General features: G+C 43.2%; 1 protein-coding gene and 1 pseudogene across 1 annotated transcript; both read right to left on the bottom strand.

The window, feature by feature from the left end:
* Positions 10,806–11,547, bottom strand: LOC102188088 (annotated as a pseudogene).
* LOC102187807 (myeloid-associated differentiation marker-like) lies at positions 13,735–15,201 on the bottom strand. Its single transcript, XM_013972936.2, has one exon. The coding sequence runs from the start codon at positions 14,948–14,950 to the stop codon at positions 14,072–14,074; it is 879 nt and encodes a 292-aa protein (XP_013828390.2). The 5' UTR covers positions 14,951–15,201; the 3' UTR covers positions 13,735–14,071.

Here is a 15,201-nt window from a genome sequence, read left to right as displayed (position 1 = left end):
AGTTGCTGTGGGGCTTGGTCAGTTCCAGAGAGCTTTATCCTGTGACCTTGGTACAGGGCTCCACACCTGTGGCCTTGGTATACAGTGCCACATTCCCCCTCTTTTTATTTATGGACCAAATATTTAGCCCCTTAACACCCTGCTCATGAATAACTGTCTACCTATCCCTGTCTTGAGCCATGGGGACCCAGGCCGTCGGGGAAAGGGCCGATGACTGCTCTGGCTTCTTCAAGCTGGACAGGGGTGTTGTGGATTCCTGGATCCCAATGCCTGATTTCGGTTAGGGTACATTTACAGAGGGAGATGAGAGTCCATGGAACGATAAGGCTTCTTGTTCCACCACTGTCTGGGTGTGGGCTGAGTGATATTCTTGTTGTACTACCAGTGGGAGACTTAGTTGTATTCTAGAAGAAAGAAACTCAACAAGAAGGTTAAGGATTTATGGCCCAAAGATTAATAGAAGTAGAAAAGCTGCCACGAGGCTAGCCAGGAGAACCAGGACCAGACACTGATCTGTGATGTTAGTGTTTCTCTAGGTACGAGAAGATACAAGAATTTGAGCTCATGAAATTCTTTACCTGAAAATGCCTGACTATCTGAAGGCCTGTCCTTCCAGTTTTTCCCAGAGCACAGAGTGGCTTATTTCTGATCTCCACCCTGAACTCCTTTCAGGGGGTGTCAAAGGTCAGCAGCTTGCAGTGGTCATGATTTAATTCTTTACAGAGGCAAACGGCAAGTGCCAATTTCCAGTTGACAGAGCCCCTTCAGTGTTATAAATTTGACTTTTGTTTGGGGGCATTTCATGGCCATTGTGTCCCACGGTGCTAGGAATGTTCATTCCCAGTTCTGTCAAAGATTGCACAGACAGGCCACTCAGTGTGCTGTTACTGGACCAGGCCTCACAAGTAGCAAAAGTCTCTGGACCATACCTGTATTTCTAGCCTCTTGGTCCAGGAAAATATTCCCTCTTGTTGCTTCTTCCCATATCTAGAGTTGCATTTTTACAATTACTGATCACTTATGGAACTACATATCATCATTTTATCAGAGGCTCAGTCACATGTTTGATAATGTAAGAAGCAATTTTCTGAAACAGGCAACATAGAAAATATAGCTAGCGATTATTAGTAAGATCATAAGCAAGAATTTAAGGCAAGAATTTCCTTATACCTATAGGATATAGCCCAGTATATCCCCAGGTCATCTGACCTAGTTTGGTAAATGATTATGTATACTAAGCCACTTCAGTTGTGTCCAACTCTTTTTGTGACCCTATGGACTATAGCCCACCAGGCTTCTCTGACCATGGGATTCTCCAGGCAAGAATACTGGAGTGGGTTGCCAGGCCCTCCTCCAGGGGATCTTCCTGACCCAGGGATTGAGCCCTCATTTCTTATGTCTCCTGCCTTGGCAGGTGGGTTCTTTACCATTAGTGCCTCCTGGGAAGCCCCGAAGACTATAGACTGGTGTTAATTTCCTGTTTGTAGATCTTGGAGCATCTGATCTTTATCCAAAGACTAATTACTGAGATAAGCTTTAGAAACAAACTTAGAGTGTCCTCTTCAATAACTTAAACCTTTTAGCAGTATAACATAAACAAGGAACTATCTCAGAAGCTGTCTTGGATTTCCCACAGCCCTGACTGACTTACAGCTATTGTTCACCCATTTTTCATTCCCCGATTTAAGAGTAGACTATTGCCATGTTTAAGGACATCAGGATAGCAAAAGTCTGACAGTGAGGGGTTAATATTTTGAAGAAGCAGAATAAGTTTTATCTATATGCACCAAAATCTTCGTAGATCATTGTGAAATAATGCTTTTTTACTTTACCAGAGTAAGAAAAGCTTTTAAAAATAAATATAAATCACATAAAGGTAAATAAATTCACATAGTCTATTATCAAAAGCCACATTTCAAGAAAACTTTGTTTTATGAACCGAAAAAGAAAAAACAAAACTAAATTTCACTCTGGCACCAGTTTACTGTTAATTACAAAATTTGTTTATCTGGTTAAAACCTTGAAGAAGTAGCAGTATTCTTGCAAAGGCATCGGAGTGAAACCATAGAAGGCACATTTAGAATCAAACTGCAATCGACAAAGCAACTTGGTCATTGCTGTGACATGTAACATTTTAACATGACAACTAGAATTATAACTGACATTTTATCAGAACATATTAGATTTTCATGAATTCCATATGATTTCTAGGATATCTACATTAGTAACATCAACCAGACAATATAACCTGAGAAGATTCATCACTCCTCTAATAATACTTCCCAAGTAATTTAACATGTCAAATGAACCCAAATACTTTAATGTCTCTTTGGGATGTCTCAGGGGCCCTCTGAAGCACTCCAAAATTAGCTAGAAGTCCAAAGAACTTCATTAGAATTTAATTTTAGGAAGTTTTTCCAAAAATATCTAAAGAGTTTATAACACACAGTCAGGTAGAATCATATAGATCATTGTGAAATAATATATTCTCTTAGCCAAAGTAACAAAGATTTCAAAGGTAAACATAGAACAGATCACTTTAGAGGTAAAGAAACTTAAAACCCATTATCAAAGGCAGTTCAACATATTAAGAAAACTTGTATTATACACAAAACTCTTTTCTTGGGGTCCACTTTCCATAAATCTTAAAAAAAAAAAATCTATCACTTTGTTCATTTAGAAACAGCTACCTGTAAGTCAGACCTACTTTCTTTTCCCTTAATAAAATGAAATTTCATTCTTTATACCTTCTTTATTAAAAACATACATCCTACTTTCCTTAAACAACCATCAGCTGTCCTTTATATTAGCATTCTGTAGATTTGTGAACATAAATACCTGTGATAATTTCTAAAAACATTTGTTTTCTTATAGAGAACATCTCAGGATGGCACCACACATATTCATTAATAGTTCATAAGCTCTAGTTTCTCTGTAAGAGGAAGTTAGTGCTCAGTAATTAATGTTTCAGAAACTTATTTTATTTGGAAATGACCTAGCTATTTAGTAAACTTCCATCACCTAGTTTAACAAAACCCTAGAAATTCAATTTGCCTCAATCTGGAGAGACTATTTCAAACAACATTCCTAAAGCATAATTATTCCTAATAAAGTTTATTTAAAAGCTCATATCTTTTTAACATTTTCTTTCTTGAAGAGTTTTTCTGGACTCCAGTCACTTTCCTTGGTGACAAATTTGTGACAGATATAATAAGATTAAACATATCAAACCTAGGTATAATGAAAATGTTATGTTTAATATAAGTGACTCTTAGACATGTCTACATTAATTAGATCACCAAACAAACAATACCAGATATTTAGTACTGAATATTTCCTAGTTTATGTGAAGCTGAAATTAATACAGGTTAATTTCTCTTATATTTAGAATCGTTTGATTTGTAAGTGCTTGCTTTTCTTTAGGTCACTTAAACTAGAGCTCATTTACAACCTAACCTCAGCAATATTATCCAAAGACAAAGACATACACTGAGACATGCATAAATCCAGACAGACAGACATGGACCTCATAGTTATCTGCTTGAGATTTAAAATGTCTCTTTGCCCTCCCCCCAACCTTTTTTTCTTGGCTTGAAGTTTTAATTTGCTCAAAGTTGAAGTCTCAGGCAAAGTGGTCTGTATATTTCATGCATATTATAAGAGTTAACTTCAAACTTTCTCCTAGGCATAATTTTGTTTAACAAGCTAGCTTTTTCATGCAAGAACCAGTTTTGTAATTTCAAAAGATTCCGTTTTAACCAGTTTCCTCCAGAGTCTACTATCATGGCCATACTGTCTTTCTCCTTCTGTGGTCATAATCTCACAGCTAAATTTTAGAGAGAGCTCAAACTGGACATGGAAGAACAGACTGGTTCCAAATAGGAAAAGGAGTACGTCAAGGCTGTATATTGTCACCCTGCTTATTTAACTTCTATGCAGAGTACATCAGGAGAAACGTTGGACTGGAAGAAGCACAAGCTGGAATCAAGATTGCCAGGAGAAATATCAATAACCTCAGATATGCAGATGACACCACCCTTATGGCAGAAAGTGAAGAGGAACTAACAAGCCTCTTGATGAAAGAGAAAGTGGAGAGTGAAAAAGTTGGCTTAAAGCTTAACATTCAAAAAAGGAAGATCATAGCATCTGGTCCCATCCCTTCATGGGAAATAGATGGGGAAACAGTAGAAACAGTGACAGACTTTAGTTTCTTGGGCTCCAAAATCACTGCAGATGGTGACTGCAGCCATGAAATTAAAAGACACTTACTCCTTGGAAGAAAAGTTGTGACCAACCTAGATAGCATATTGAAAAGCAGAGACATTACTTTGCCAACAAAGGTCCATCTAGTCAAGGCTATGGTTTTTCCAGTGGTCATGTATGGATGTGAGAGTTGGACTGTGAAGAAGGCTGAGCACCGAAGAATTGATGCTTTTGAACTGTGGTGTTGGGGAAGACTCTTGAGAGTCCCTTGGACTACAAGGAGATCCAAGCAGTCCATTCTGAAGGAGATCAGTTCTGGGATTTCTTTGGAAGGAATGATGCTAAAGCTGAAATTCCAGTACTTTGGCCACCTGATGCGAAGAGTTGACTCATTGGAAAAGACTCTGATGCTGGGAGGGATTGGGGGCAGGAGGAGAAGGGGACGACAGAGGATGAGATGTCTGGATGGCATCACTGACTCGATGGATGTGAGTTTGAGTGAACTCCAGGAGTTGGTGATGGACAGGGAGGCCTGGCGTGCTGCGATTCATGGGGTTGCAAAGAGTTGGACAGGACTGAGAGACTGAACTGAACTGACAAATTGACTCTGATAACAGGGGCTGATTGACTGATGAAAGTTGTCCCAGCAGGAATTATCCCTCTGGGGAGATGAGGTGTGGTCCTAGTTTGATCAGAAGAATTTGGAAGGGAAAAGGAACTTGCGGGAGTGGGAGAATCTTGGTCCCTCCCCACCCTGAGAGATAGAAGTTGGAAAGGGATTCTTTAGAATGTTGCTGCTGCTACTGCTATGTCACTTCAGTCTTGTCCGGCTCTGTGCGACTCCATAGATGGCAACCCACCAGGCTCCCCTGTCCCTGGGATTCTCCAGGCAAGAACACTGGATGGGTTGCCATTTCCTTCTCCAATGCATGAAAGTGAAAAGTGAAAGTGAAGTCACTCAGTCGTGTCCGACTCTTAGCTACCCCATGGACTGCAGCCTACCAGGCTCCTCCATTCATGGGATTTTCCAGGCGAGAGTACTGGAGTGGGGTGAGATGTTTTTGATCCTTCAGGCTTTTGATTATGGGAGAAAGTCCTAGATCAAAGGGAACCTCAGAATCCTTTCTTTGTGTCCAACAATAGAGATCAAATGTGAATAGGAAAGGTCAAGTAAGGGTCATCTAGGAAATCTGATGGAGGGGGAGACAGTGAGGGGTGAGGGGATAGGATAGCCACAGAAGAACACGTGGCTTGAGTCCCTCAGATCTGGATTCTGATTAAGGGCCATGAAGGACTGAACAAAAGGGACCTCTGAAAACTTTCCCTGCTTTGGTTACAACCTAGTGTGCCATTCAGAGGCCATTTTCCATCCCCTAATTTGTAGTAGGGCTAGGTCTTTTTGAGATTTTCAGGGTCAAATTTTTCCAGTTCCTGATAATATCGTCATGGGGTGAGTCTGAGAGAGGCTCTTGGGACCTACCAGAATCAGCTCTTAGCCTGCATGCCATAGAATGGGAGTTCTGAGAGTCATTGGCTGACAGAAAGGCATCCCTTTTTTCCAAGTGATCTCTCCATGAGGGTAACAGCACAAAATGGCTGACTGTCCCAACAGTCAGGTCTGATTGTGAGAGGTGACACCTGGCAATTGTGTAGCTAAGGCACCATGTGTTAGTTCTAGGAAACCTAGAAGACCTCCTATAACTAAGACCAAAAGAGATGTTCTATTCACCAGTTGGGATTGGAATGCAAAAGTAGGAAGCCAATAGATACCTGGGGTAATAGGCAAGTTTGGCCTTGGAGAACAAAATGAAGCAGGGCAGAGGCTAACTGAATTCGGCCAAGAGAATGCACTGGTTATAGCAAATATCCTTTGCCAACAACCCAAGAGACAACTTTACACATGGACATCACCAAATGGTCAGTACTAAAATCAAATTGATTATATTCTTTGTAGCTGAAGATGAAGAGGCTGTACACAATCAGCAAAAACAAGACCTGGAGCTAACTGTGGCTCAGATCATCAACTTCTCATGGCAAAATTCAGGCTTGAACTAAAGAAAACAGGGAAACCACTAGGCCAGCCAGGTATGACTTAAATCAAATCCCCTATGAATATTCAGTGGAGGAATGAACAGATTCAAGGGATTAGACCTACTCAACAGTGTGCCTGAAGAACCAAGGATGGAGGTTCATCGTATTGTACATTAAGCAGCAAACAAAACCACCCCAAAGAAAAGAAAAGCAAGAAGGCAAAGTGGTCATCTGAGAAGGCTTTACAAATAGCTGAAGAAAGAAGAGAAGTAAAAAGCAAGGGAGAAAGGGAAAGGTATATCCAACTAAATGCAGAGTTCCAAAGAACAGCTAGGAGAGACAAGACAGCCTTCTTCAATGAACAATGACTATAGCTAGAAGAAAACAACAGCAAGGGGAAGATTAGAGATCTCTTCAGAAAAACTGGAAATATCAAAAGAATATTTTGCCCAAGTTCAGTCACTCAGTCATGTCCAACTCTCTGTGACCCTATGGACTGCAGCATGCCAGGCTTCCCTGTCCATCACCATCTGCTGGAGTTTTCTCAAACTCATGTCCATCATGTCAGTGATGCCATCCAACCATCGCATCCTTTGTTGTCCCCTTCTCCTCTTACTTTCAGTCTTGCCCAGCATCATTGTCTTTTCCAATGAGTCAGTTTTTCACATCAGGTGGCCACAGTATTGAAGTTTCAGCTTCAGCATCAGTCCCTCCAATGAATATTCAGAACTGACTTCCTTTAGGATGGACTGGTTAGACCTCCTTGCAGTCCAAGGGATTCTCAAGAGTCGTCTCCAACACCACAGTTCAAAAACATCACTTCTTTGGAGCTCAGCTTTCTTTATAGATCAACTCTCACATCCATACATGACTGCTGGAAAAACCATAGCTTTGACTAGACGGACCTTTGTCGGCAAAGTAATGTCTCTGCTTTTTAATATGCTGTCTAAGTTGGTCATAGCTTTTCTTCCAAGGCTTTCCTTTCTTCACCCAAAGATGAGCACAATAATGGATAGAAATGCCTAGTAGACATTGAAGAGATCAAGAAGAGATGGAAAGAATACATGAAAGAACTGTACAAAAGGATCTTAAGGAACTGGATTACTATGATGATGTGGTCAGTCACCCAGAGACAGACATTCTGAAGAGTAAAGTCAAGTAGGCCTTAGGAAGCACTGCTGTTAATACAGCTAGTCGATGTGGTGGAATTCCAATAGAGCTATTCAAAATCCTACAGGATGATGCCACCAAGGTGTTGCATTCAATATGTCAGCAAGTCTGGAAGACCCAGCAGTGGCCACAGGACTGGAAAAGGTCAATCCTCCTCTCAGTTTCCAAGAAGGGTAGTACAAAAGAATGTGCTAACCATCACACAGTTGCAGTCATCTTCCATGCTAGTAAGGTCATGCTTAAAATCTTGCATGCTAGGCTTCAACATTATGCAAACCAAGAACTTCCAGATGTCCAAGCTGGGTTTAGAAAAGGAAGAGGAACCAGAGATCAAATTGTTAACATTCACTGGATCATAGAGAGAGCAAGGGAATTTCAGAAAAACATCTACCTCTGTTTCATTAACCATGCTAAAGCCTTTGACTACATGGATCATAACAAACTGTGGAAAGCTCTTAGAGAGGTGGGAATAGCAGACCATCTTACCCGTCTTCTGAGGAACCGGTAGGCAGGTCAAGAAGCAACAGTTAGAACTCTGTCTGGAACAATGATTGGTTTAAGATTGAGAAAGGAGTATGACAGGACTGTCTGCTGTCACCCTGTTTGTTTAGCCTATATGCTAAGCACATCACGAGAGATGCTGGGCTGCATGAGTTACAAGCTGGAATCAAGATAGGCAGGAGAAACATCAACAACCTGAGATATGAGGATGATATCATTCTAATGGCAGAAAGCGAAGAGGACCTAAAGAGCCTCTTGATGAGGGTGAAGGAGGAGAGTGCAAGAGCCAACTTAAGACTAAATATTTAAAAAACTAAGATCATGGCATTTGACTTCATTACTTCATGGCAAATAGAAGGGGAAAAGGTGGAAGTAGTAACAGATTTCCTCTTCTTGGGCTCTAAAATCACTGCAGATGATGACTGCAGCCATGAAATCAGAAGACAGCTGCTTTTTGGCAGGAAAGCTATGACAAACCTAGACAGTGTGTTGAAAAGAAGAGGCATTACTCTGCCAACAAAGGTCTGCATAGTCAAGGCTATGGTCTTCCCAGTGGTCATGTGCAGTGGTGACAGCTGGACTGTAATGAAATCAGAATGCCAAAGAACTGATGCCTTCAAACTGTGGTGCTAGAGAAGACTCCTGAAAGCTCCATGTGACAGCAAGGAGATCAAACCTGTGAATGTTAAGGGAAATCAACCCTAATACTCATTGGAAGGAATGATGCTGAAGCTGAAGCTCTGGTACTTTGATCATCTGATGCAAACAGCTGACTCATTGGAAAAGTCCCTGAGGCAGGGAAAAATTGAGGGTAGAAGGAGAAGAGAGCATCAGAGGATGAGATGGCTGGATGGCATCACCGATGCAATGGACATGAACTGGGGCAAACTTCAGGAGATGGTGAGGGACAGGAAACCTGACATGCTGCAATCCATGGAGTTGCAAAGAGTCAGGCATGACTGGGTGACTGAACAACGACAAGGAACCGTGTGACTTAGACAGGGAAAGACAGAGATTCCTGGGAGTAACTGGGTGACTCACCATTTGGTGATTCCCTGAAACATGGAAGGCACTTTCAGGATGGCTCAGAGGCAACACTTAGGTACTTGTAAATCAATCCAGACTGAAAGGGAATGAAGTGAAAGAGACAGGGAAGATAGTCTGAAGAATCTGCCTTACAATCCTATAGGGGAGACAGTGGCCAGAGGTGGTGGACTGTGATTTGTTTGAACCAATATGTGCCTGATATGGTACACTGAAGTTGTCTTGCTCGGGGTGGATGCCCTTGCGGCTTTGTCCATTCCATGACCTTCCCCCCGCCAACCCATTATCCTTTCACGGAAGCCTTCCAGTGACAGGTGCCCTAGTGGCTTTTAAGTGCCTGACCTGTGCCCACACAATATTGATTGGCCTAGTTAGTCCTCAGCTGGAAAGTAGTAAACAAGAGAGACCCTCACTCCTTTGGTTGGCAGCTACGGGACAGATTGAGCAGTGGGGCCTTTGGAACACATCAGAGGGTAACCCTGGCCAGAGTTCCTCAGCTGCTTCCACAGTCACTTGCCTGTTCAAAAAGGGTCCCTATGAGAAAGGAGAGTCAAGGTGGTAGGGAAGAGACTCCAAGCCCTTGTACAGGCTACCAAAATGTTGTGGTCCATGCATGGGTTAGAAAAGAATTTCCAGACATGAGGCAGATTGAACGGAGAATAAAGTTGATTAGAGTGGGAGATGCTGTTAGAACAGTGGACTGGTTCAAGGGAGAGCTAAACCTTTTCACAGGCTAGCTGCCAATTTGTATAGCCTCAAGACACAGAAAATTCCTACTGGAATGGTGGCATTAGGTGACTGGTTAAGATGCTATAAGGTAGGTATTTTACCTAATGTGGGATCAGGCAACTGGCTGGTTAGATCCAGAGGCATGGCAAGAGTTGCTATGGTGCCTGGTCAGTTCCAGAGATTTTTATCCTGTGACTTTGGTACAGAGCTCCACACCTGTGACCCTGGTATAGGGCTCCACAGTAATTATCAATATGTATGGTCCTATTACCATTTTCTTAATTGTTTTGGATTTATTTTTTGTAGGTCTTTCCCTTTTCTTGTGTTTCCTGCTTAGAGATGTTCCTTTAGCATTTATTGTAAAGCTGGTTTGGTGGTGCTGAATTCACTGAACTTTTGTTTGTCTCTAAAACTTTTGATTTCTCTGTCAAATCTGAATGAGAGTTTTTCTGGGTAGAGTATTCTTGGTTGTAGTCTCTTCCCTTTCATTATTTTGAATATATCATGCCATACTTTTCTCTCTCTCTCTCTCTCTTTTTTTTGCCTTTCATATTTTCTTTGTATTTCTCTTCAATAGTTGCTTGACCCAACATCTTTCTGTCTTCTCTATACAATGAATATACAAACTAAATGACAATAGAAAAAATAAATAAAGCACTAAATTGTATGAATTACAAGTCTGTTCCAAAATATATTTACATTAATAAAATACACATTTCAGTAAGAGATCTACAGTGAATGACTCTGCATCCTGGGAAGCTTCATAACACCTAGGCAGGGCTGACATTCGTGGGAGAAGCTAAGAGACTTCACACCAATCGCAGTTTGTGGGGGGTTTCTGATGGCCAATCTGCGAGCTACACTGAGCATGTCATGAGCATCACCTGCAGGGACTGACTGGGGGGAGGAGAAGCAGCTCTTACCTCGACGCTGAGTTCATTCTCATCAACAGCCTATTCAGTACAGTTTCAAAAAAGTAAACATGTTAAGGTAAGCAGACAACTGTTTAGAACCCCAGACACATTTTCTGGCTGTGTTTATGCAGAACTCTCCAGCTGCAACGGGTGGTCGTGAAGAGGTTCTTCCTCACAACAACATGGTCACAGGACTCGGATGACCCAGCGGGACGGAGGGGAGCCGAGGACTGGGATACAAGTCCAGTTTTGCTTTGAGACACTCTTCTCATGCACAGTCCACGGCCCTGCAGTCCTCTCCTCCTACCATCTGGCATGGCACTTCATGTAGTCTTCAGCTTTATTCCAGAAGTCCTCCTTGTCCCACAAATGATGTTCTACAACTTCGATATTCAATGGATCATCAAAATTCAACAGATCAATAAACAAAGAGTTTAATCCCCAAACAACATGGTTCAGTGTCCTCGTAGGGGCCCAGCCAGTGCCGTCAACTGGATGTTCTCTCAGTACACTGAGACATATCTCTCCTGTCTCTGTATGTTGGGGTGCCAGATCCAGGTCAAGCATTTCACTTTGGGAGGCACCATGTTGTATGCATTGGGGACTTCGGTTTCTAACTGAAATTTTCCACCCTGGCAGTAACCCTTCTCTGGGGTGACAGTTAGCTGAAAGCAATGAAGCTTTTTGGATCAGGAAAATGCACTTTATACATACAAGGCAAATTAGCTTCAAGTTCTGCAGCCTCTTTAACAAGCAGCCTGTCTCTCACAGACACCTGCCAAGCGGAGTCAGTGGCTGTGGCTGACTCTTCAGCTTGCTTGCCAGCATCGACATTACTACTACCTTTATCCTGGGCACCCCAAGACAGGCAAGGCAAGCCCAGTGCCAAACACCATGCCCAGCTGGCTAGTGGCAGTAAACCATGGCCCTTCACAGCCACACCAGCTCTGGCCATGCCATCCCCTGTTGGGGTCCTTTAATGGACTGGAACCTGGTGGTCCAGAGTTGATGATAAGAAAGTGAAAGAGAGAGCCGGAGGGAGGGAGAGAGAGAGAGAGAGAAAGAAAGAAAGACACGGAGACCCAAACTCTGATGGAGCAAAGGTATTTTATTGGCAGAAATGCAGGCTTATCTATCTTTAGTAAGATGATTACACATCTTTACACAGGATGAAATTTTATCAATAGCCACAATATGGATAGTCTAATACATACAAGGTCGCTGATGCTGAAAAGAGTCACTGAAGGGAGTTACTGAAAGGAATCCAAGCAGATACCGTTTTTCATGATTTCAGTCCTGAGAGCTGCATGCAGCTCTACTCATTCTTGGAATAGGAACTGATAAGGAACAGAGAATTTATGAGAAACAGCATGTAGGAATCCTCCTGTTAAACATTCCCTGACAGTTCCCTTCTTGCTTGTAGAGTTTCTGTTGAGGAATCAGCTGATAACCTTATGGCAGTTCCCTTGTATTTTATTTGCCATTTTCCCCTTACTGCTTTTAATATTTTATCTTTGTCTTTAATTTTCATGTTTGATTACTATGTGTCTCGGTGTGTTCCTTCTTGGGTTTATCCTGCCTGGGACTCTCTGTGCTTCCTGTACTTGGTTGACTATTTCCTTTACCATGTTAGGGAAGTTTTCAGCTGTTATCTCTTCAAATATTTTCTTGAGTCCTTTCTTTCTTCTCCTCTGGGACCCCTATAATGTGAATGTTGGTGCATTAAATGTTATGCCAGAGGTCTCTTAAGCTGGCTTTATTATTATTTTTTCATTCTTTTTTCTATATTCTGTTTTGTAGCAGTGATTTCCACCATTCTATCTTCCAGGTCACTTAACTGTTCCTCTGCTTCAGTTATTCTGCTATTGATACCTTCTAGTGTAATGTTCATCTCTGTTTGTTTGTTCTTTAGTTCTTTTAGGTCTTTCAGCAAACATGTCTTGTATCTTCTCTGCTGGTTTTCTGAAATCCTGGATCCTCTTCACTATCATTATTTTGATTTCTTTTTCTGGAAGGTTGCCTATCTCTACTTCATTTAGTTGTTTTTCTGGGGTTTTACTTTTTCATTCTGATTAACTTTCTGTGATGTGCTTTTCATCCTAGCTGCTGTGGAATTAGTGTTCTTCTTGCTTCTTCTGTCTGCCCTCTGGTGGATGAGGCTAAGAGAATTGAGTAAGCTTCCTGATGGGAGGGACTGGTGGTGGGAAAAACTGGGTCTTCTTCTGGTGGGCAGGGCCATGCTTAGCAAAACTTTCATCCACATGTTTGCTGATGGGTGGGGTTGTGCTCTCCCTGCTAGTTGTTTGGTCTGAGGCAAGCCAGCCCTTGGGTCTGTCAGATCTATGGTAGGGTTAACGGTGACCTCCAAGAGGGCTTATGCCAAGGGGCACCTTCAAGGACTCCTGCTCCCATGCCCCTGTCCCCATGGCAAGCCACTGCCAAGCCACACCTCCACAGGAGACCCTCCAACACTAAGGGGAGGTCTGGTTCAGTCTCTCGTGGTGTCACTGCTCCTTTCCCCTGGGTCATGGTGCATGCACGGTTTTGTTTGTGACCTCCAAAACCTCTTTTGTTTCCTCTAGTCCTTGGAAGTCCTATAATCAAATCCTGCTGGCCTTCAAAGTCAAATTCCCTGGGGATTCCCAGTCCCTTTTTCAGATCCCCAGGCTGGGAACCCTGACATGGGACTCAGAACCTTCATAACAGTGGGAGAACTGCTTTAGTATTATTGTTCTCCAGTTTGTGGGTCACCCACCCAGCAGGTATGGGGTGTGATTTTATCATGACTGTGCCCCTTCTACCATATCACTGCAGCTTCTTCCTTGTCTTTGGATGTGGGATATCCTTTTTTGGTGGGATATATTTTTTTCTAGCATCCTCCTATTAATGGTTGGTCAACAGCTAGTTGCAATTTTCATGCTCTCACAGGAGGAGATGAGCACACATCCTTCTATTCCATCATCTTGAATTGCCCAGCCTGTATCTTACTACTTTTTATATTATATATCTTAGAGATATTTACTTATCATTGTTGGAAAATATTCCCTCTTGCATTTTGCCATGGTTTATTAACTTGCATCCTAAAGATGAACAACTGGGTTATTTCCAATCTTTCCTGTCTTATTTTCAAGTGAGATCTAGAGTGGGAGTTTCATTCACACCAGGCTGCTCTAATCGGGAAAAGGAAAACGGGAAGAGGTGGTCAGTACACAGGAGATAAGAAAACCAAGGATAACCAGAAAAGGGTGAAAAAAAAGATAATGTAGAGAAGATGAGAGAAGCAAAAGAAAGAGGCAAAACAGGGATATGGGCAACCACACAAAACAGGGGGGAGATAGAGCAGAAGGAGAAAAGAAAGCAAAAAAGAGAGTGAGATGAATGGGGAAGGGTGTGAGTCAGGAGAGAGAAGACACAGGAAGAGGACATCGGAGCTTGGTAAATATGCATCCGGTAATCAGAGAGGATCAGGAGTCCCCAGGCTAATCCTCAGTTCCTACAGAAACCTGGTGGGCCCAGTATACCAGGTCAGCCACGTATATCAGCAGGTTGAGAGCTGTCAGAATGGCCACAGCCAGTTCCTCATCCCAGGTGCAAATGTAATAGGTGAGCCCATCGATACAGTCCATGTAATTGGATCGCTGGGGCTGCCCACCAAACTTCTCATTGAACTGGTAGAGCGGCCAGAGGACCAGAGCGCTGACATAGAGGAGGACAGAGAGCAGGGTCAGCAAAAACTGCAAAATGGGGAAGGTCACAGGCAGCCTGTATTCCCATCCAATCAGGTTCCCCAGAATGGTCAGGGCTGCTGGGAAGAAGCAGATGGAGTACACGGCCACGCACCACTCCAGGGCCGGCTGGTGCAGGTACAGGGAGGTATGGCTAAGGAAGGTGAAGATGAGACAGGCCACAAAGGTCTCCAGCACTTTCAGCAGGCCTGGCATGGTGTGCACATAGCAGGAGACCTCACTGAGCTCATAGTACTGCCACAAGCAGGCCACTTCCATGGCATAAAGTACAGAAGCAACACAGGAGAAGGCAGTGGCCGTGATGGCTCGGTCCCGGTAAGGGCCATAAGGCAGGAAATGGACATGAGTGGTGGCATAGATGATGAAGGCCAAGAGGCAGAGAAGGGCAGCGTAGCAGGCGTAGAGGACGGGTAAGTTGTACCAGAAGAAAGGAAAGCGGGGCTGGAGCTTACACAGCTCTACAATGGAGATGATGAGGGTCATGGCAAAACAGAAGCACCAGATGGACATGGACCAGTTACCTATGGCCCCCCTCAGGATGCCCATGTCGACCACGAGGGAGAAGGCCATGCAGGTGCAGAAGAGCTGCGGCAGGCGGAGGAGGCAGCACATGACGTCCAAGGCACCTTGTCTCGAGACGTCACCCTGAAGAACATGGTGTTGTGACGGTCAAGCAGGTCACAGTCACCAACACGGCGGTTGTCTTCCCTGAGGACCCATCAGAGAAAGATCCGGCTCTGGAGGTGAATTAAGTCAGATTCCTGGAAAAGGCTCAGAGTCCTGTGATGGCTGAGGCCTGGGATCTGTGGAGTTAGAACCAGTGGCTCAGACACCTGAGATAACAGAACTGCTCCAGAATTATA

The sequence above is a fragment of the Capra hircus genome, chromosome 21 (genome assembly GCF_001704415.2).
Source record: "Capra hircus breed San Clemente chromosome 21, ASM170441v1, whole genome shotgun sequence".
In the NCBI taxonomy this organism is placed as follows: domain Eukaryota; kingdom Metazoa; phylum Chordata; class Mammalia; order Artiodactyla; family Bovidae; genus Capra; species Capra hircus.
This window is presented reverse-complemented; position numbering and strand designations above follow the sequence as displayed.

Coding starts and splice junctions, on each gene's coding strand:
- LOC102187807 (XM_013972936.2), bottom strand. CDS start 14,950: ATGTGCTGCCTCCTCCGCCTGCCGCAGCTCTTCTGCACCTGCATGGCC.